The following is a 23,627-nucleotide window of genomic DNA, read 5'->3' on the forward strand; positions in this document are numbered from 1 at the left end:
AATTGATGGTAGCCTAATTTTTGTAATCGGCTTTAAATACATGGTGAACTTGTGCCAAAATAATTTCTACAACTTTATTAACCTCAGAGTAGTTACTAAGAGGCACCCAAGCCTACTTCTTTTCTTTTTGACCATTGTATCTTAATTTTTATCTTGTCTGTGATGTTGTTGGTAAAGGAGAAATATATTCCATCTGTGTTATTCTGTGGGAGAAGGAAGTTTTTAGGAACTCTGTAGCCTCTATCTCAGGAAACAGATATGTGAAAATCCTGGTTTCATTTTACATGGGGCAGTTAGTTTCTTTCCTTTTGCAAACAGTGGCTCTTAGGCCACCAAAGGTAAAGATTGATGTGGTCAAAGGCAATTTAAGAGGCAAGTATTTGAGCCAGGAACTTTGACAAGCGGCTGCCAACCCCAAGTGCATTCTCCAGATCTGCTTGAGAAGTAAAAAAGATCTGACACCCAAAACAGAGAAGCAAATACCTAGTGAAAATTCAACGTGGTGTTAAGTAAAACCTGTCTCCAATAACGTATGCAAAGAGGGGAGGCTTCATGTAAAAGTCAAGTGCCTTTGTGTTGGTGCCCAACGGTCAGAAGGCTGCCTTCAGTCGTGAAGAGTCTCCAGGAAAGCTTGTGTGCCTTTTCCACGTGCTTTGTGCTCAATTCATAAAAAAGATAGTAGATGGGATGCATTATTTATATGGCTTCTCTGTATCCCTGTGAGTCTTTATAAGTATACAGAGTGAAAACAGTTCATTGCGGGACATGTTTGCTCTGGCTCAGTATGGTGTTAACCATTGCTACGTGAATTGCAGTAACTTGGAGGGTAAACCAAGGGCTGTGACATGTATTGTGTTTTGTGAGATCCATTTAATCTCAAGAAGAAGCGACCATTAAGATTTTATCAAAAAAATATTATATTTCCCCAATCCTAAGTGAGCTGTCAAGGAACTTGTAGGTGACTTTCCAAGGAGAGTCCAATTTAGTGGATTTTGCCAAGGCAATAATAGATTTCCTGTAACTGAGCTGGATTCTACCAGTAGTAATTTTTCAAGAGTATCTTAATTAGCTGTAATTCATAATGGCTTTTAACGTACAAGGATCTGTCATGGCTTCAGTTAGCCAGTTGTGAAATAGAGTTGATTCTCACGGGGAGTATTGAGAGCTAGAATCCATTCTGTTTATGGGCACAGCAAGAGCAAGCGGGGGTGCGATGTGATGTGTGATGGGATAATTAAAGCGATATGTCAGTGGCGGCTGACTACTGAGTGATCAGAAGAGATTTTGGGGTAAGCATGGGGAGACAAAACTGTTTTTCATCATTATCAGCTTAAAGCACTTATGAGTAAATGACTTTTTCAAAAGGAGATGAGTAAATGTCTTGAAAACACTTTGTGGTTTCTTTGATTCCAAATATAAAAATACTTAGAGGATAACAAGAATTTCCATGACTTACATGACCAGATGATTTTTTTTCAAGGAGAATTGGGTTTTTTTCACACTTTATCACATTATCTTTTGAACGTATGTTGGATTTTGACAGGCTTCCTGTTGCTATCTTCAGAGGTCAGAGCTCTCATAATTCAGAGGGTAGAAATATTTCAAAAGATATGAAAGATGGATGGCCTTAAAGCAAAGGCAGTTGATCGATGCTTAAGTGGCAAGGCGTTTATTTCTGAGTGCTTGCAGAATGTCAGATTAACATGGTGTGCAAACAATCGCTGTACTTCACCATTTGCAAAGTAAAGATAATTCATATTTCCATTTTCTGTCTTTTTAAATTAAGCATTTTTTTGAAGTTATTTTCTCTTCACCTGTGTTTTTTTAACTGCTGCTACAACGGGGTCCTGATCCTACTCATTGCTTCTGGCACTGCTACAGAATTCTGCTTTTGAATTAAGGAGTCCACGATCTTCACAATCTGATTAAATCTGATGGGAAGCTTTTCTGGTTTTCACCAGATACTTTTAATTCTTAAACCTAGTTCATATATGGACACATATTTCTTAAAATACAACTGCTGGTGGGGAAAAAGCAAAAGTTGCATAATGAGGAAGTTTGGATACTTTTTGCCAAAAGGAATCTTTTTGATCTATGTATGCCAAATGAATCTCTTAAGAGTTTCACTGCTTATAGCTATTCATAATAAATTAATGAGTAATTAAAATTGTTATTAGGAAAAAACCATGGAGTTTTAGCCTTTGGAAAATGTAGTGCTCATTTTACTTTCTGCTAGAGTGGAACATGTATGAATGTGAAGGGTGTGATTCCCTACTTCACGGCATCACTGCTAACCTGATGTAATTGCTTTGATTCCAAATCTACAGGTGAATGTGAAATTGGTGTGACAAAGCGGATAAAATAGCCAGTAGATTTCAATGTATTTTGTGTTGCTTTTGTAGTGCGTTTACTGCAGAAGAAAGAATTGCAGAAACTCTATGTGCAATCTCTGTAATTATTTTATTAAAACTTTCAATTGTAAGAATGTTTTGGAAACCTTTTCTGAGACAGTGAAACCACTTCTTTTTTTCTGAAGAAGCTTTTTTAGTTTGGAAGGGAGAAGGCACTTGAGGTCATAAAGTGTCTTGTCTTTGCCATACATGAAATTCCACTAAGATTTGGTTGAGTGATAAACTATTAAAATTATTTGTTCACATAAACTATTAAAATTGTTTGTTCACATATTTTTCATACCCATTGCCCCTTCCTACAGACATTCTGGCAAGTAAATGGCTTTGCACTCAGGCATGCTCTAAGTTATGCACATGTACAGATGTTTGCAGGACCCAGACTAATATTTCTTCCCAGGCTGAGTGCATTTGACAGATCTCAGTGGGATGCAGTCTTTTGCAACAGAGTTGTCAGTCTCTGAAAATCCAAGACTGAAAGGGAGGAGAATGACCTTAGGCCCAAGTATACTGAAAATAGCCATCACCTAAATCTGTATCTTTTGGGAGCATCTTGTTGGCTGTATGTTTTTCCACCATGGGTGTTAGCCTGTCTCTCTTGAAGAAAAAGTTCTTGGCCAGGCTTCTTACAGTTTTGTTATCTTATACAGTGTGGTTTTAGTTGAAGTTACAGTTGATGGCTAGATGAGAAATGCTATGCTGTCCTTTCTGCTTTTTGCAAGACAGGAATTGGTTAGGGAAAAGGCCTTTCTATGAATGACAGATGTCTTAAGGCTTCCTGCCTGCCCCATTCAGTCTCTCTAGATGTGCTCACATTCTTTATCTGCCTGGCTCTCAGGTGCATCCATGCTGTGAGCTGGAAGGGGGACAGCCAGGGCAGCATCACATGAGTTAGTGTTGAGTTAGGATGCCAGTTCGGCATCCCTCTGTGCAGCGCACAAGTCAATGCACAAATCTCTTCCTCTTCAAGCTCCGCACTTGCATCTTAGTTTCTTTTATCTCTAATTCTTTAGTGACCATCTCAAGTGCTTAAAAACATGAGTCAAGATCCAAACGCTAAGAAATTATCTTAGGAGAAAATGAGGTTTGTGGGAAGGAAGACCTCTTTTAAGTTTGTCTTCTGACTTTTAGGCTTTGACCTTTTTCAAATTCTCTGGAAAATTAAAGCTAGAAATTCACAATACAGAAAGATTTTTACTTGTTCATATAGCTTCAGGGTTGGGGTTTTTTTTAAGAATACCAAATATTGTAAAAGCTGCAATTAAATTTTAGTAACTAACTCTGCTATTTATCCCCTCACCCCAAAACCCATTGAACACTCTGACATAGAGAACCGTAGTTTTTTGCCAAATATTTGCATTACTCTTGCTCACAACTCAGATCTTTTCCTTTGTTGCCTCTGAATAAGACCTGAAGAGCATATTTCCACTAGACTGAAAAACACCATGATGGCTGGAGAAACTGCCAGACGTAAAGTATCAACAACGCAAGTTGAAATGCTCAGAAGTGTTCTGTGATGGAAAAATGCGCCCTTTCAGTTCATTTAATGAACAGCTCCTTATCTTTTATGTTACTATAAATAAAATCTCACTTTAATTTGCTATTCTAATAGTAAGGAGTGCTTTTAAAAAAAAAATAATCTGTAGAGAGACATCATGTATAAGTTACACTGACAAATAAGCATATATATATATCTGCATACATATATGTGCATGTACACACATTTTTGTATTTATATATAAAAAAAAATAAATCAAGGCTCACTCAACATCGTCATATAAATATTTGTTCAAATTGAAAAATGAATTACTGCTGGATTCTGTTCCCTCCAAAAGGCTGAAATGCAGAATGAATCTTCCAGCATGTATTTCCCCAAATGCCCACAAGTAACAAACTCTAACAAGTAATATTGATTGTATTCTTAAATGCCAGCTTGATTACAAACACATGTATAATTGATTTGACTAGCTTTGATAGTTTTATTCTTACAGTTAAGAATATGCCATAAATTGCTGAATTGAAATTGCTACACCTTTGGTTTTGGTAAGGTAATTTCCACCTCTGCTAATTGAATATAAAAGGTCTCAGCACGTTTCTAAGTGCGGTCTGATCACAGAGAATAGTAATGAAGGACAATGAAAGAAGCAGAGGAAATTCCAGATTATATTTTGCTGCTTGTATGCAGAATCAATAGCTCTGGGAAGCCTATGTGATGAGAAGTTATTTTTGAAAACATTTCCCATTCATGTATATTGTCACGTACAAGGCCTGTTTCCACCTGAGTTACAGTCAAGAGTAAATTTACTTGACTTGAATGAACACCAGTCTTTGGATTTTACTTTACAAATTAACATCTTGATTGCGTGACTTAGAAAATAACTAACTTTTCAAGCACTTTTTATGGAAGCAAATGCTCAGACCGGTAGAAGTGAGTTATTAAAAAACAAACCTCGCACATTCCAAAATACAGAGTTCTCTTAAAACTGTCTTGTAACTTTAAAAAAAAATAGTCCATGGAAAAATCAGTCTATCTTTGATTGCATAGGTCCTGTTTCCAGGGTACTCCTGTGCTAATTGCGTGCTTGATGATGATTTTTGCATGATTTCTATATGATCCTGTTAAAAAATGCAGTATTCCAGGCAGCTGATCTGACACATGTTTAATCAATGTTTATTGGTTTATTTTGGAAAAGACACAAACAACTTTATCATGACAGTCACCTGGAGAGAAATAATTCCACTTTGTTTGTGCATCAGCACAATTTGCCTAACCTCCTTTTCTCAGTTTCCTTAATACAAGTTATGATTCATAGATCACTTGTGGTTCACTGGGTTCATTTGTTTGGTATTTCATTTCAAAACTGAAATGTTAAGTATTGGTTTCTGAGAGGAATTTTGGTTTTTGTGCGTGTAATCATGAAACTCAGATACACCAGATAGAAAGCATACTAATTAACAATATTCACATCCTGATGATTATTTTTAATGGGTGACTATGCTTATAATCTAGAATATGTATAAATTATGTATTAATGGGGGAAATTAACTGGGGGATTTGGAGGAGGAAAGAAAACCCCCATCAGTCAACTGAAAAATGATAGGTTTGTACTGAAGGTTTTTTTAGTTACAGAAGCAGCAATGGATTTCTCAGTTACTTCCTTTTTATTTTTCCTTTGGCTAAAGAATATACTACTGTGATTATTTATTTATTTATTTTTAACAGCAGTCTTCAAGTTAAATCTGATTGCTGGAATTCTACTAGAGAATTACTTTGGTATCTAAATTAGTGCATGTAAATTATGCATGCATGAGCACAAGAAATAATTTTGTGTTCATAACAGCCAATTGTACACTTAGATGAATGTTTGCATGCATAGTCACCCATTTGGAATTGGGCCCAAACTAAATTAGAATTAATACCATGGGCTAGTTCCAGGATTTAGCTCTCAAGTCTATTTATAATGATGTAATATAGATTAAAAAATATCTACCTCTGCAGACTGCATTTTGCAGAGGTTGTTCTAGCTGCAAACCCACATAGCTGCAACAATCTCATGCGATCAGGTAAACATGCACATTGGAGATAAGGGGCTGGTACATCAGGTAGAACTGTCATCGACACAAATTTGGTGCATGTATAATGTGAGAAACAGGCTAGGCTGTGTAAGAGGCAATAGATAGGACTGCCCCGGGCACCGCTTATTTTTCAAGCTCCTCCACTCCATGCTGCTTGAGCAATGGCTGTACAAATGAGGAGATGGACTATTTCCAGGACAGCCACTTCAGTTCAACCCCCCTGAGATGATAGCATGCACTTTAAGAGTAATAATAATAGCTGCCAGCCACTGCGGACTCCAGGGGATGGGACCTTGATGTGCTGTACAACATTCAACAAGCGTGCTTGTGTCAAGTCCGATGGCCAGGCTTGAAGTGCAGCACTGGAGGGAGAGGGGGCAAAAAATCTGTTTCCTGATTTAAAGTGGATGTTGCATCACTTTCATACTTAGCGCCTTCTGCAGCTTGGCACCCCCGACTGTCTGGTGACAAGGATTTGGTCAGGGTTTTTCATCTCCTGCCCCATCCCTCCATGCTCCCTCTCTGCATGGGCACTGCTACAGGAGCTGGCTGCCAAGAGAGCTCAGCGTAGTGCCGTCAGCCATCCCCTGCTCCCACCACTGTTACCCATCCCTTGATGGATCCACATGGGTTGGCTGTGCTCTTAGAGGATTACCTACTGTGTCCTTGTAAGTGGTGAGGCCAGGCTGAGACTAATAAAGTGCCCAGTGTGGTCTCCTGTCACAGGCCACAGAAACAATCTGCAGAATCCTCTGCCTGGCCCCATCATTTGTGGTCAGACATGATATGGTCTCTAGAGATGGAGCTAGCCTTAGTTTTAACAAATCTGGTGATTAGACTCAGACTAGACTACACAAAACAGTGGTGTAATTTCATTTTCTATTACTGGAAGACAGTTCCAACTGTGTCTTCAGATCCAGCCATGTACAACTTCAGAGTTTTTTAATGTCAGAAGAGGAAAGAGCAATCTTGCTGTACCAAATAATCTTTTTAGGATGGTTAAAGAGTACCAAAAGAATAGAAGAATACACCAAAACAAGGAAATGATCATGTATAATAAGTCATATTAAGAAAGGGGGGGGGGAATTAACTCCTTGTTTTGAATCAAAAGGAAAGATTATTGTGAACATGTTAGGGTTTTTTATATCACGCACTAATGTTCTTTACAGTCAGATGACTCTGGTGTGAAGTCTTGGCATCAGATAGCATACTGATCCTTTCATCTTAGCCACTAGTGTAACCCAAAAATTAGTATACTGGAAGGATTTTTAATCAGGTTGTTTAAATAAGATGGTTTTTCATACATTGTCTTCAACTATCATACAAATAAGCCAAACATAAAGTATTGTATGCCTATAGCATCCAGGAAAAAAAAATGCAATTAGTAGTATGTTGTTTAAGCTATAGATGTGGTAAATTTTGTGTGGTATCAGATGATGGCTTGTTTGTTTTTTTGGTTTGGGTTTTTTTGGGGGTAATGGAGGAATCTCGTTTTCAAGGTAATAGAACAATACCATAAATGAGTAGGGTGTTTAACAGGACTTTTTAACTTGTGTTTTTGAAATCATGTCCATGCAACTGAGGTGGAATGATTAGAGGCATAGGCTGAGGCAAGAAGGTACTGCACCAAGGAAATGAGTCTTTGGAACCTTTGTAAGCACCAACTGTAGAGAATAGAGTATGAGCAGGGAGAAGTTGTACATGTAAGTGCACATGCCTTTTAGGATCAAACTAGGCAGAGAACCAATGACAGAAAAAACCTATATGATACATGGGAGATTTCTTTAAGACAGCAATCACGGGACACTGGAAACATGCATGCAAAATTACTTTCAAGTTCAACACTTAATCTTGCTTTATGCTTATGGGGAACTTTTACATCTAGAGTGGTAGTTTCACCTGACAGTGTTGTTTAGGAACTGGTAAGAATTTCTTATTGTTCTTACTATTCATACAGAATTCTCTCTGAAAAGATGCATTTTATTTTTTCCTGCTCTGATGGGGTTTTTTATATTGCTCTAAGCTGTTATCCATGAAGAGACAGAAATGGATATTCTTGAAATCCTCAGCTCATCTTAAGTCAGTTTAGGGATCTTGGTGAACTCCTAGAGAACCTGTAGTCCACAGGGGTCAACTGAATTATAAGTTTATAAGAAAATCTTACTGTCTTCCTCATGGCATTGCAGGTGTTTTATATCTAGAAGTGATCTTAAGCAGGTCCGGGGAGAGCAGAAGAAGAAATCAATCAGTTTCTCTGGGGGGGGGAAAAAAAAAAATCATTACGTATTTGCTTATCTTTTTGGGTAAAACTGTCCTTTAAATTCTCAGGGTTACAGAAAAGATGAAATGTAGTCAAGTAAATAAGTTGTTTTGGAAAATATTGTACTCAGAAGTTATTTTGACTTAGCCCCTTGTTCTTAGTGCATTATGGGAAGTAACAGTATGGAAGGCAGAGATAGAAATGATTTTTTTACTTGTATCTTTGATATGTATTTTTCTGAGAGTTTTAGTCACTTAATTTCAATTCTTAAAAGAAAAAAAAAATCAACTACTGTCACACTTATGAAAGTAAGACCTTGCTTTGACTTTCTTTTTCAATTAATCTGCTGCCCCTTTTTATAGGGTACAATTAATGGAGAAGCAAGGTATAATTAGTGGGGCCAATGTTTCACCCTAGAAGTGAATAGCAAATTATAATCAACTTCAGCAGTGCAGGAGTTTCCCCCTAGTACTTCTTAAGTCTTACGAAAAATAAAAGGACATCATCAACTGCAAGTAACTGTTTCATCCAGGTCATGTTTTGAAGACTATCTGAGATACCTCAGGAGAAGACAGAACATTGCTGGTCTGACCCTGTTTGGATAGGAATTATCCAAGTGGCCCATTTTAAAAGTGTGTTGCATCTTGCTCCTTCCATATAGAAGATAGTGCATGGCAAGGAGGGGGAAGTTAGCAGCCTAGGTAGGACATACTGGGCTGTTGTCCCTGTAGGCAAGGTTCTATGAAGATAAGCTGTTTTCTTTTTTCCTCTGGTGAACATGCCCTGCCCTTCTCAAGTCTGTCCACTTGAGAAATAGCACTTGCCTTCTTCAGTGGCTTTCTATAAAGCCTAGTGTCATCTTTTATCTGCCTGACTGATATCCGATATATCGCTTTTACTAAGAATAAAAATCTTTTCTTTATAGCCAGCTTGAAATGCTGTGGAAGTGGACTGCTGGGTAAATAATTAGTGATTACCAATATCCAGTAATCATCGTGGCTTTATGTTTCATCCATGTAGAAAATTTCAGCTCATTTGGATGTTTAGCTTGCTTGTAACTTCAGAGATGGCAATAGTTTCTACTTTCTGGGTTCCCAAGAACATGCCTGTTGGAGACTTGATGCAGGTGCTCCCCAAGAGGTTTTATGCAGAGCAAGCTGGAGCCAACCAGTTAGCAGAAATAATGCTTCTGGTTTGGCAATTATTTTTTTTTCTAAGGAGGAAAAAAAGATCTTCAATCTCTTCCTTTTTATATCTTCCATTAACAACTTGGCCTGTAAATATTGCTTTGAAGAAGTGAATGGTGCAATTCTAAATATGACTCACAGAGCTGCTGTTGTGTTAACCTTTGCCAGTGTTTATGGGAAATCAAATAAAAGTTTAGTGCATCACAGCCTGGCCCAGAGTTTGCAAAATCCTTTTATATAGTGTATCCATTGCAAACATCTGTTTACCATAACTTCCATGTTTAGTAAACTACCCAAACCCAGTATTTAATATGGTAATTCATGACTGGCATAGATAGTGCCAGTTTGTTGTTTTATAGCACATGGTTATATCTGCAGTGGGGCGCAGGGTAATTCCACTGAAACAATAAGGATGCTGAGCCTTGTCTGCTGCCTGCATAGCAGTTAGGAGGGTTCACGTTGTGGCAGCGTAGCCTTAAGATTTCTGGTGGTGGTTTAGAGACGAGTAAAAAGGTTTGGTTATTTATCATTTACAGTAGAAGCTTGTTATTGCTGGGCTTGCTGCTTGCTTTTTTATTCCTTTTTTTTTTCCCAATTAAATGTAAGCTGTATTTTGCAGATACTGATCATTGCACTGAGCAGTTGGGGAAGATGCTGCTGGTAAATAGTTGGATGTTTCTGTGTCACAATTCATCAGATAAGTTGAGGAGATTGCCAGCTCCAGAGAGGTCCAGAAGCAATTTGTTATACTTGAGGCATGCTGCTTTGCAGACACAGGCTTGTGTGGTTTGTTGCAGTCAGAGGGGAGTAATGGCATTTAGGCAGTGCTAAATAATGTTTTCTGTCTTGTACCTTTTCCTGCTGTAGGTCTAATAGCTTTAACATCTTGCTTAAATACAAAATACCATAATAGTTTACTGCATGACTGTCACGTGTGCTGTTTGTTCAAATCTGCTGTATTCCCTCATCTCTTTCTGCTCTAACAGAAGGATGCTTCTAGATAGACCCTGAAATTGCATTTGTGAGTATGGGGTTATAGAGTCAGAATAAGGGATGCAAATGTGACTGTTCATTCATGCCTAGTTCTTTGGGCGATGGGTCTGGTTTCCTTGTGCTTGACATTTACAGTTTGTTCCGTGATAAAATTCATTTGGTAAGCATTAACTCATCTACAGATGTTAGTGTTCCATTGATCCTGTAGGACAGCAATCCAGATCCAACTTCATTTCACAAATGGCTGATTGACTGTGTTAAACTGTTTTTCTACTTAAGTCAGTGTACTGCCAAGTATCCACATCACTAGGAAAATCACGATTGTCGGGGAGAGGCTGAAGACTTGAAGCCAGTCCCTTCAACCCGTTGTTAATTATAGCACGTTGGAGCCAGTGGAGCGATGAGAAATTACTCCATCCGAAAATGGGGTGGTGTACAAAGTTCCACCTTGTCAAGCAAAATTTTCTACTCAGGCCATTGTTGAGTCGCAGTGGCAGAGCCCTAGGAGAAGTTTGGCAGCTGCTGTTCCTGAAACTGTCCCAGAACTTGCAGAAGTCTTTTGTGCCAAGTGGTTGAACTGTTGATGCCTGTTATCAGCTTGAAATTTACTTCATATAAAGAAGAAAAAAGTGGAACAAATAATCAAAAATATCTATGGACTACTTTTCCTGGAAAACATCATTGCTGTCCAAAATGTTAGGTGGAAACGGGCATATGCATTGTTTCACTACATATGAGAAGGGGATACCTAATGTTGATGATGCAGAAACATCAACCCTAACTGAGACATTTCCTACTGGTGCAATAATACCAACTTGCTTTAGTTTTCATTGTGCGCCATCAATGCACAATATACAGCCAAGGAGTTTGGGGAATAGCCTGACAGAATCCAGAGAAGGAGGGAGAGGTTGTTGCAAAGCCTCTGGAAACCAAAGCAAGAAGAATTTCATGCTCTTTCAGAACTTGATGTCTCCATTGAGGATAAGAAAAGATGCTAGAAATAAATTGGTTGGTTGTGGAAATAAATTGGTTGGTTGAGATGGGCTCTGCAGAAGGTTTCTGGAGCTCTCCAGTTCATTGCTGTCTAGTGTTTCATTCTCTGGAGCCTCCATTATTGCAATATCCTTTGTAGGAATGGACACGCCTCACTTTGTATCTATCCACAGTATTGCTGGAAGCATCCTCTACCTACAGAGCATGTTCCTCTGACTGTATTTTCTCTCTCTCTCAGACCCCTTTTTGCTTTGGTCGCTCCTGTTTCGGTAGAATATATCAAACAGCTGCTCATCTTCAGAGGAATTTGTGACCTGTGGACACCCTTCCTTCTTTCCTTCCCCACCAGGAGTTCAGCACCACTGTTGATCAGCCTTCATTGCCAACATCCCTGGAATTCTTGACCCCCCACCCCTTTCAGTAAATCTTCACAGGCTCTTCCTTTGCTGTTCTTCCTGCATGTCAGGCAAAGGAAATACTCTATCATCCTGTTTCCCTCTTTCTAAAACTCCTTTCTGAACATTTTGACAAACAGTTGGTGTCTGTCCTAAGTACAGCTTCCTACAGTAGTGAATACCATCTCATTTTCTCTTCAGTCTCTGTTCATCTCAGGATTTTATCAGGCATGTGTTGAGATGTCACCTCACTGGGGACAGAAATCACAGGTTTTGTTCTATGCTCATATGTCTCCTTGCTTCATGAAGGATCTTGGTTCAGGACCTAGGTGCTGTATCAACATTTAATCACAGAATGGTTTGGGTTGGAAGGGGCCTTTAAAGATCATCTAGACCAACCCCCAAATATAACAGATTATAATACAGCTTTTATAATAATGTCACCTATTTGTTGTTAGTATTACTATCTGATGCCTTCCAAGCCTGGGCTGCAAATTGAGAACAATATGTACAGATTTTCAGATTAGCAAATGGAGGATCTTACCTCAAAATGGCATGAAGATGTTGCTATCTTTTTAATTTGCCTTTGGTGTAAGACAATCAGAGGTTTAATTTTATATTAATATGTACAGATTTTTGTGTCTTTACTTGAAAAAGCTAGAGTGCTTTCCACAACAGATGTAACTGTGATGTTGAGCCAGATTTCAAGGCAACTAATGTTTGTCTCTGGGCAATTAAAATCCTCAATTAACATATTAATTATTTTTCTGATGACGTTATTTTTCTTTTTGTCTAGTGAAGGGAAAAGAAAATGTCTCATTTGTATACTGGTTTGTGAGATGTTTGGCTAATTTATACATGAGAATGTGTTAGTATTTGTTTTGCAGTCACAAACCTAAGCATTTATTCAAAGAGATTTTACCTATTTCCTGCCATAGTGAGGTGTGTTAAAATAATGGCATCAGCTAGCAGGTATAACTAGCAAAATTGAAAAATACAGGAGTTTCTTTTACATGTTTTCATTTGTTAAGATAGAAGGAACACTTCTAGCTTAAATAACTAGTGCTACCTTTTGTTTGTTTTATCTTTATAAAAATTGATATACCTTTCAAATATCAATCACTTGAGGTTAAAAAAATAATTCTTCTCTCTTCAGTGTCATTTCAATCCCTTCAATGCAAAGATAATGTTTAAACTATGCAGCGGGCAGCTGTTAATTAACAGCATACTGGGGCTGATATTGGCAGGGGCTAACGAAGAAGGGAGTGACAGGAGCAGAAAAGCATATCTGCAGGAAGAACATGTCTGCTTTTCTGTTAACAGAATTGTTTATTGATGGAAAAGCGTGTTGTTTTTTCTGTTGGCGTGGCTGGGTGTGGTGCTCCATCTCAGTCTGAAGTGGTGGCGTAATAGTTGGGCAGCTGCTTGTCGTCTGTCAGCTCCTGTGCAGGTGGTGTTATACTGAGCACAACTATTCGCTGTCTCTATAAACAAGCTGTTGACCACTGAATTAAATAATTTTTCAGCCTCGGATGGGTTGTTTTTTTTGCAAAGACTGAACTGTTATTAACCAGTACTGCACATCATGACTGGAGATCTGTTGGGCTAATTACTGTACAAACTACCCCAAGGCACTGAACAGTACGTGGGCTAAGAGCAAGCGATATAAACAGCCAGGGCAGCAGCAGGAGGCAAGGAGACTGTAGAAATGTAGTCATGTACAAGTAGATGTGTGTACATGTATGTAGGCATGTAAAACAGGTATTGGTTTTAGTTATTTACATGCCAGCTTTACCGTCACCAGGGTTTCAATTTTTATTTCCTAAACAGTACCAAAAAGTGGGTTTTAGTAGGGATTTGAAATAAGATGGCAGGTACCAGCAGGCTTGTGAGTCTTGGGATTGCTTCAGGCAGGGCATGGCATGCATAAAGATGATGTTAATATACATGTACGATAAGCAGGAAAAAAGAGAAGGTACTCAGACACTGCTTAAGAGACAGGATGGAGGGGTCAAGTGTCAGCTGCAGAGATTAGCAATGGCTTCTGTAGGGAGAGGGACAAACCAGAGGGGAATGAAAAGTGGAGGAGGAGAAGGGAAGATAAAAAGAAACCTGAAGGGGGAGGAGCTGCAGCATGGCTGGGCTTGTCAGAGCTGGATAGTAATCAAGAAACCTTAATGTTACATGATGGGTGATGAAAGAGAAGGTGCTAGAAGAGGTGAGAGAGATAAAAACAGAAATCGGGGAGGTAGTAAACATCAATTGAATCAACTTGATTTTGACAGTGTTTTCAGAAGGAGAAATAAGTTAGAACTTCACTGCAGAGTGCACTCTCCTTCCTACTTTTCACTTTTTTCCTGGATCATCATGATCTCGTACAGAGAGCTCAGAAGAAACTACTCATTTTCTGTGGATGCAGAGCTGATTTTGTTGAAAAATTCTGTTCCCAGCCAGAAAATGAATAGGTACTCAGGCTGTGAGTAGTGTCAACACAAACAGCACACAGCTCCTGTATTCTTTAGTCTATTCTTCTCACCTCTTTAGCATACATTTTGAAACATGATACTACTGATTTTCCTGGCCCTTGAGATGATGTGTTTGTATATGTATTAACTGAAATGAGTGCTTTTTAGTCTTTCACTGCAATAGCAACTGGCAGACCCAGTCATGGACTGAGAAGGAGAGGGCAAATGCTCTATGAGTGCCCCATGAAAACTGAACAAAAGTGCCATGAGATGTGCAATCCAGCTGTAAAGCCAGGAGTTCATAGGTGACCAGAGACAGACACAAAGAAATCCAGAAAATAGTGTTCATCAGAGCAATGACAGTCATCTGATCACAGGCTCTCCAATTTACCTGAAGTGCACTTCAACTATAATTACATTTTTGAAGCACTTCATTTAACATAAATGTACCCCTGAGTAAATCTATTCATATGTGAGGGCGCTTTTCCTATCTATTGCTGTTAAAGTTTGAACACATAGAGGCACATGTGCCACTTGTCCTGGAGCAGGGGTGCAAATACACTGCAGGTGGCCAGAGCCCCAGCCCCAGCGTGACACTGGAGCTCCGCTGCCCCATGGGGTTTTCATGGTTGGATGGGGTGACTGCAGCTGGGGCTTCTGTCAGGCTCGCTATAAAACCTCTTCTTTCTGGATTAAATATGTGAAGGTATCACAACACATGCTATCTCGGCAAAAAATGCTGTCAGTGGCTCAGTATAGCTTTTGCATGATGTGTTAGGCAGTTGATAGGTATATCAGCTTATTTTCTCTTCCCATTCTGAAACTAAGTGACTTGAGAACACTTTGAGGATGGAGGGAGGAGAAAACTTCATTTATTGCAAAACCTTGGGGTTGTGTTGTGTGCACTGCAGCCACGCTCAGTACAGCATGAGGCCAGGGGGGTGCGTGTCTGGGAGCTCATCCTCACTCCAGAGTTTTAATTTGGTTGTGCAACATCCCTGGTCTGCATAACCTGGTGGTACGGTGTGGGTGGCTTTGAAGGTAGGAGTGGGGCTGGGGGTTTTTCACATTGGCTGTGGAGAATGAAGCTTTCTCTCTGTGGAAACTGCATTAGAATTGGTTTAAGAAGAGGCCTGTGCTTTTATCCCAAATCACTAACAGCAGAGATGTTAAGGAAAATACTGGAGTATATTGCTTTTTGCTATGGGCGAAGCTGTTAAGTCTACAATCAGCTTCTGTGTGGCTGAAGAAAATTCATCTTGAATGTGATTGTGCGAAGTAGTTTTACAGTCCTTCTTATTTGGAAGAGTTTGCTTTGTGCGCTCCTAACAGATGCTGAAAAAAGTGTGCGTGTGGATTAATTTATCTGAAATTGTCTTTAAAGATGATGTGGCTCTTTGCCCAACTTTGGGATCACCCTACTTTTTCCAGTGTAAATATGCTTTTTCAGTAAAAGCAAAGGGCCACCAGACTATAGGCAGTTGGTAAATCTGGGACTAAAAATGGGTGTGTCCATCAGTTTTAGTGCCTTTTGAAAGGCAGAGGGAGTTGACAAAGCAATGTGTACTTTTATTTTATTTCATATCATGGCTGTGTTTTGAAAGGCTTTTAATCTCAGGGGAGTATGATCAAATGGCATTGTTTTGGTTTATACACTTTTTTTTTTTTTTAGCTGAACATTTCTGAACAGTAGAACATTTTCCTAAATCCACTACCTTGCCCATCACTGTTGGTTCTCTTCTTCATTTCCATGCTTGTGTTGAATTGACAATTTTACTAGTGGTTTCAATCATGTTATAAGACTGGGGTTTTTTTTGCCTTCCCAGCTGTTGTCATTGAGTGCACAGCAGAAACTGATAGTGGGGATGGACATCAGGGTGGGACAACAGTCTCCAGACGTGTGTGATGTGAGATGGGGTATCAGACTGCCTGTTGCTGTGGTGCTTTCCCTGCTAGTGCTGTGGAGAAGCTGTAAAGTGTCAGCGTGCCCTGGTCACAAAAGAGAAGGAGGAAGAATGAGCTGAAGTACAGACGTTGTTGTGGCTGAATTGTGGCTATCTTTCACTTTTTTTTTTTTTTAATTTAAGGTTTTATTACTGTATATTTGGAGAGCCTTCTCTCCTTACTGATTAGCTCTCTGTGATTCAGATTTAAGCTTCTCTCTGTTTAATAGCTTCTCTCTGTATAGTTTTGCAGTGTGTGGGATTTTAAAAACTGGTTGTGGTTGATTAGAGATGCAGAATTTTGTTCACTGTATTTTGCAGTCTGACCTCGGACTATTTGAACTAGGTTGGATATGCAGTCAGCTCCAATATGGTACACTGAAATTTATTTCCTTTGTGGCTGGTCCTCACGTATATCAAAGGTTTCAAATAAATTGATGGGAAGCGGAAATGCTGGTTGGCTGACACTCATCCGAGCTCACTCCGTGTGAGGATTTTGCAGTGAAGCTGAAGGTCTGCTGATGGTATCTTTTTGTCTTCTTTCAGTTTCTTTCTAAATGAAATGAATATGATGCTTAATATCATACAATCTGAAAAGTTTCTTGTAGTTACCATTGTTTTTTTGTTGTGGTGTTTTTTTTCTTTAAACACATGTATTTCAGCATCGAAGTGTATGACAACGTCTAGCTCTACTGGAACATAATGTAGTTCAATGTTAACATGGGTAAGATATATTCAGTACTGAACAATGAAACAATCGGTTAATAAAATGTTGGCGAAGACAGGTTTTGGTGGAAATAAACAATGTTTTAAAATGTCGCTTATGTTGGTTATGGGATACATGCTGAGTTAACCTCATTGAACTTTTCCCCAGGAATTGATGCGCTTACAATTGGCGGGTCATTATGCTGCTCCACCTGTGTAGTGTTAAGGTCAGTGTGTTTTTCTGATTATAAAACCCATCCATATCATTCCATTATAAATTCACTATCATTCATATAATGGAATGTGCCAAAGCTCGGAGCTCGTTGCAGCTGCCCCCGGTCCATGTTTAAGATCAAACAAAGTAATTCAGGTAATTCGAGCACCTTTTCAACAACACGTCCAATCAAGCTTCATTTGAAGTGATCTTTTGTTGTTTATGTTTTGTTTTCTTTTTTTTTTTTTTTTTTTGTAACCTGCTAAGCATCCATCTGATGTCAGTGTTGGTTTTGTTTTCTGTGACCTGCCCAAGATTTCTTACTGAATCGAGACATGGTAATTATAAGACCATAGCAAGGAGGTCCTGGGAGCAGCAGGCAACTGTAACATGGCAGTTGCACGCATCCATGCGTAGGCAAAGCACAGAATGCATCAACCACTCACCTTCACAAGGCATTTTCTGAAACCTGCAGCTTCTAACCGTGAATTAATTCTGAGTCATCACGACACACAAATCAGCCATCACGGTAGACACTAATGTGTGAGATGCAGGAATGTCTGACTGGCACTAACCACTTACTAGAGGAACCTGCGAGATTATGTGCATGCATAACACACTGCTGCTGTATGCATCTTCCCGCATAGCTTAGTCTTCTGAATGGTTATGCGTTATCAAAGAGAGCCAGAATGTGCATTAAAGCTTACCTGGTGTTATTTCTGTCATTGAAATGTTGTTATGATTGGGGCATTTGTTTGTGTGTTTGCTTCTACATCTTTCTTTGTTATTAATCATCCAAACAACTTTAATTCTGTGAAGAGTAAGAATTCAGTGAACAACCACTTATGTAGTAGGTCGTCATGTTTTTCCAAGTTTCATGAGGACGTATCCTTTCAGTGTTACGTTTTGCACTTTGTAGTAGCCAGTGAGAGCCTCAGGCTCTGGTAGTTTTACTGGGGGCTATTTTGAGCCTCTGTGCAAATTAAACAGTGCTGTAATTGCTGAGGAAATACGTGCTGCCTCTTGACGATAACAACTGAAAATCTGTGTGACCGTGTCCAGCACCACTTCTTTCACCTTTTCATAGCTGCAAACTCACTGGTATTCTACACTAAATGCAGTGTGAAACTTTCTTGGATGTATGTGCATACAGTCTCAAAAAATGTGATGAAGAGTCAAGGAAGACTGGTGAAAAGTAATCCTTGAATGTTCTAGCTTATGAAAACTATTCACAACCTGACATTTCACATGACAATTTGAATTTAGCAGCTATTGCATCAGGTAAGTACATCTTCAGAGGTATTTGGCAGTTTCTTTTATAATTGTGTAAAAAAAAAATCTATTTCAACTAGGCCACAGTCCTAAAACTAAATTAAATATCCCCCCCAAAAGATGATGTAGGGTTGCATGTTTTTTCTCAGGTGAAGAGTCTCAAAAGGAAGGGCATATTTAATAGCAAAAATTATATTAAAATGATTGAGAATAGGGTTTTTTTAGTAAAGCAGAGTGCATAATACATTTTGCAGCATTTTCAAGTTCATGTATGGTGATGAATCTTCCCAAGTTTTAAAGAAGCGCATCTCTCATGGCTACCGAAGTGTCTTAACAAATTTGGGCCCTTACGTACAACACACAGGAGATACTGGAAGTTGTATTAAATACTTCCACCAAGAATCCTGCCAGACATAGGTTGCTTACATGACAGCAGGAAGAGAATAAACTAACTACCTGCTCCAGCATATTCAACTGGCTGTGATGCTTTGTTTCCTCAGGGGAGTCTTTCAGAGAAGTTTGGTCTCCAGTCTATGTGGACAGCTGTATTCAGAGGCACCAGAGAGATACAAATCATAAGTACTTGTCACAAAGTGCTGTCTATTAGATATATCACTTTTGATTGACAAAAATCATTAACTGAAAATGCAGCTTTGGCTCTGTTTCTACCACTCTCCTCTATGTACGGAGGAAAAGAAAACTCAAAACACTTTTTAAATTAAAGAAAGTCGTTCCTCAGTCCCCTGTCCTTCATCCCCTTTCCTCATTCCCTGTAAAAAGCATGTTGAACCAAGTTTTTAACAGTATTTCCAGCCGTTACTGACCATTTATTGTCATTATTTAAAAAAAAAAAAAAGTTTCCCTCTCTGTCTCAGTATGGAGTACTTCAGGAAAAGCAAACCAGGTGCACGATTTAGTCTATGACAATGAATAATATGTACCTGCAAGGGCATTTACTTGACCTTTCAGATAAGCCTTTTTGAGCTGCATGTAGGCATTTGAGATAAATGCCAGTATTTGTTAGCAGGATGAAGACTCGCTGAGCACAGGGAGTACAGGACTCTTCCAAATTTCTTGAGTAAACCTAAGCGCTATTCTCAGCCCTGTGTTTAAGTACATAGTTTAGTTTCTTAAATTAGTTGCCCTACATATACCCTGTATAGTTAACAGAATAAAATCATGTGATAGTGATCTAGTGATATTTCAGAGCACTGTTTTCTCTCCTGTAACTGTATAACCAATCTAGAGAAGCTAGCCTCATTAAAGTGTCCAAATCTCAATGCAGGCTATAAAAGATTGGAATGAGAAGGTAGAAATGCAGCCAAAAAAAAAAAAAAAAGTAAGTCAATGGCACAATCAAAGCAAAGTCTCAGTTAGAAGGGGAGTTAGCACTCTAGTATGTGGTGGCTCCTGCAAGTCATTTCTGGCTTTTAAAAGATCTTCTCTAGATGAGATGATGAACAGCGTGTTAACCTTCCGCTTTAGAAGGATTTAGTCCATCATTAGGGAAGAGGGCTTACATTGATCCATCACTTATAAAAATCAGCTTTTGTGTGAGCTTTATATTTGATCTATCTGTGGCCACTATAGCACATGTGCTTTTTGTTTCATTAAAAAAAAAAAAAAAGCCTTTAATTAGAGTTTAGCACATGTGGAGTTCATCATTTTAATCACACAAGTTGCTTATGGAAAAAAGATTTATTGGTGTTCATGTGCCAAACAGTGTAGACTTGTTACCTGTGCTTTATTTAAGACTCAACATACAGAAACCTGTCAAACATTCTTTTTCAGTATAGTTCTTGAGCAAAAATAAACAACAAAAATATCAGTTATAGGAATTATTTTTGATAAAAGAGCACACAGAGGTAGAACCTGTATTGGAAGCTATTTCCCAGCCAAAAGCCTTCCCACATATCCAAAATAAAGCATTTTGCGACCCCTGTGTTTTATACTGTACCTTTATGCATTCACATTGCCTTTCTTTTTGCTTACGATAATGAAAAAGATGTAATGAGTGTGTTTTAAACTTTGCAGCTCTTCTCATATGTTTGCCTGATAGGCAGAAGAGCCAGCAGATTCACCTACATCCATTTGGGTGCAAAAAGGATGGTGGTGAGCCAACCTGCAATTATGAAAGAAACCTCCCCACTTGTCCTATAGACCCTCAGCTTAGATGCTGGTGATCCCGGCAAAGGCAGAAGATGAGAGGCAGTGGTAGGAAAAGAGGTGGAGCTACGGAATATCTTTTTAATTAGAGTAATACAAATATTGGCTGGGATGATAATTATCTTAATAGAGAAATTAAAAAATAGATTAATTTCTGGCAGAATTCCCTCTTCCTGTTTACGTCGGTCCCTGTTTCCAGCACCAGTTAATTGAAGGAACAATTATCTGTATTTGCTTATTATCTGCCAGCCTTGTAAGGCAATAACTATACATTTGGGAAAGCACCAGGGGGTTTAAGGGCACCAGCAGAAGCAAAGACATGCATTAAAAACCAGCACAACCAAACAACTCTATGATTCAAGTTATTAGGAAAAGAGCACTTGCAAGGAAATTTGATGATAAGTTTGCTATTCTTCCCATTATATGACACAAGTAGAAGGCTGTGAAGATGGTGCTTTACAGCTAACCTTGAGTATTTAGGAATTTAAAAGAACCCCGAATGACCCAATGGGACAGGATCTACTTCATAGTCTGCTGAAGTCAACAGGAATCTTTCCATCACATCCAAAACAGGCAAGATTGGGCCTAGGCTGAATTCACTTCAGAGGAACAGAAAAGTTTTACATGGATCCACATGCACAAGCCATTGTACTGGAGGAGAGTATGTTGATGACATCAGAAACAATGTTTGCACTTAGTGCCTTTGGAGTTTTGATGATGCTTTAAAATCTGTTGTTGCTCTACTGACTGTTGTCAGCTAGAAACTCATGGTTCTTTTAAAAAATCGGAGATACGAGGCTTTATAATTTCTTTTGGTAAAGTACAAATATGCTTTTAACTTTCAGAATTTCCATACTGGACACCTACATTGCTTCCATGGCATTTTGCAGCTTTGCCTTTATGCAGAAATACTTTGGTTTTGACATGCATAAGTATTTTGATTTTACTGGGAAATTTAAGTCTTCTCAAAATGTGACCCATCTCTTTAAAACCAGAGAAACTGGCTGAAAAAAATCCATTCCTTTGTGAAATTCTATATGGTAAAAGACTAATTAAAATCAATAAATGTTTATTAATATTAAACCATTTACAGAGTTAGTTGCATAATGAAAAAAATTATTCTGCGGTATACTGTCAAAGATGTTATCTCTGACCCTTATGTGAATATATACTTTAATTGCATTGGGAATTTGAAACTGAAAAAAATGAATGAGATTTTTTTGTTCTTATTTGTACAATTTAAATTAGTTCATTCTTCATGACACTAAGTTTTCACCTCTATGAATTTCTTTGCTTCTTGAAGAAAAATGACACACTTGATGCCTCCTTTAACATGGGAGAAAAAAAAACCCACATCAGATTGATTTATATGCTGGAAATCTGTCATTAAATCCATATACATAAAGTATAAATGTGTTTTCTTTCATTTGTAACTAAAATTTTCCACCAGGATGAGAACACACTGGACTCTGTAATTAGGAAGAATGGAGCTGGAAAGGGAAGAGTGTTGTGTTGTACGTTAGAGCAGGTCCTGTTCCTACTGAAGTTGATTGAGATTTCTGTTATGTTTTTGTAATGGATTTTGAAATATCATAACACCTATTTCTGCAGTTTACTCACACAAGGGAATTTCCTCAATGAAATCAGTGAGGCTGTCTACAATTTTTTTAATAGCCCATCTTCCTGGACTGATCAGACTTCTCTGATTGCACTTTCTATCTACCTGTCACTCCCTTCGCTAACTACTTTTGAAGCTGCTGGCTAATTTCAAGTGAAACAGAGAGGAGTCTTTGAGATAATGAAGTTTCTACAGGTTTCAAGGGCTGGGAAGAGGAGGGACACCCAAGTTGGGGCTGAGGGGAAAGGCAGGTAGAGCCCATCTGTCACCTGCTCCAGCAGCCAGGACAGTCACTGGGATTGTCTATACCTTTGCTGTGGGTGTTTGTTGTTTGTTTTTTTTTTCAGAGGAATGGACAGGAAAAAGCTGGGACTTCAGTAGAGGTTTGGTGGTGATGATGGATAGAGCTCTGCAGGAAAACAGCTTCATTAATTCTGCTGTTAACAGAGCTGTTTGCTTTTGTTTCCAGGAATGCTTTCTGAATTAGACCTGAATGTCTTTAATACAAACATTTGACTTCTGGTTAAAGGTTAGAAAAATACATCAACCAAGTTAATTTATCACTAATATTGAGAGGACAAAGTACCAGAAACATTAGTATGTGGCCATTAAGCTAATGTTACAAGTGATAAATTTGTCAAATTACTGTCTTTTCTCTTTGCAGGTCTTGCACTGTGGTTGGGTTGACCCTGGCTAGATTCCAGGTGCCCACCAAAGCTGCTCTATCACTCCCCTCCTCAGCTGGACAGAGAAGAGAGAATATAGCAAGGCTTGTTGGTCAAGATAAGGACAGGGAGAGATCACTCACCGGTGACTGTTATGGGCAAACCCGACTTGACTTGGGGAAATTAGTTTAATTCATTACCAATCAAATCAGAGTAGGATAATGAGAAATAAACCCAAATCTTAAAAACATGTTTTCCCCATCCCTCCCTTCTTCCCAGGCTTAACTTTACTCTTGATTTCCCCACCTCCTGCCCGCCAGCAGCAGGGGGACGGGGACGGGGGCTGTGGCCAGTTCATCAGACGTTGTCGCTGCTGCTCCTGCCGCCTCGGGGGGAGGACTCCTCACACTTCCCCTGCCCCGGCGTGGGGTCCCTCCCACGGGAGACAGTTCTCCACGATCTCCTTGCCCTGGGCTGCAGCTGTTGAGGACCTGCCCCAGCGTGGGTCCGTGCCCCGGGGTGCAGCCCCTCAGGCACAGCCTGCTCCAGCGTGGGTGCCCCCCGGGGCCACAAGGCCTGACAGAAACCTGCCCCAGCGCGGGCTCCTCTCTCCGCGGGGCCGCAGCTCCTGCCAGGAGCCTGCTCCAGCGTGGGCTGCCCACGGGGGCGCAGCCTCCCTCGGGCACCCTTTGGGCACACTCTGGTGTGGAGTCCTCCCTGGGCTGCATGGTTGCAAACCATGGGCTGCAGGGGAATCTCTGCTCTGG

The 23,627-nt window shown here is 39.4% G+C and overlaps 1 protein-coding gene across 6 annotated transcripts in view; it reads left to right on the forward strand.

The window, feature by feature from the left end:
- HECW1 (HECT, C2 and WW domain containing E3 ubiquitin protein ligase 1) overlaps window positions 1–23,627 on the forward strand; it is a 260,401-nt gene that overhangs the window by 47,901 nt on the left and 188,873 nt on the right. For 5 of the 6 annotated variants that reach the window (XM_026843834.1, XM_026843837.1, XM_026843839.1 and 2 more), the window contains exon 1: window positions 17,087–17,152. The exons of the other annotated variant lie outside the window; for it this stretch is intronic. In XM_026843834.1, coding sequence (XP_026699635.1) covers window positions 17,126–17,152 — 27 coding nt within the window. In that variant the 5' untranslated portion in view covers window positions 17,087–17,125. Of the gene's footprint in view, window positions 1–17,086; window positions 17,153–23,627 lie in introns of those variants that run through there. 6 annotated transcript variants of the gene reach the window in all.

This window comes from Athene cunicularia (assembly GCF_003259725.1).
Source record: "Athene cunicularia isolate RWA chromosome 2 unlocalized genomic scaffold, athCun1 chr2_part2, whole genome shotgun sequence".
NCBI classification, from domain to species: domain Eukaryota; kingdom Metazoa; phylum Chordata; class Aves; order Strigiformes; family Strigidae; genus Athene; species Athene cunicularia.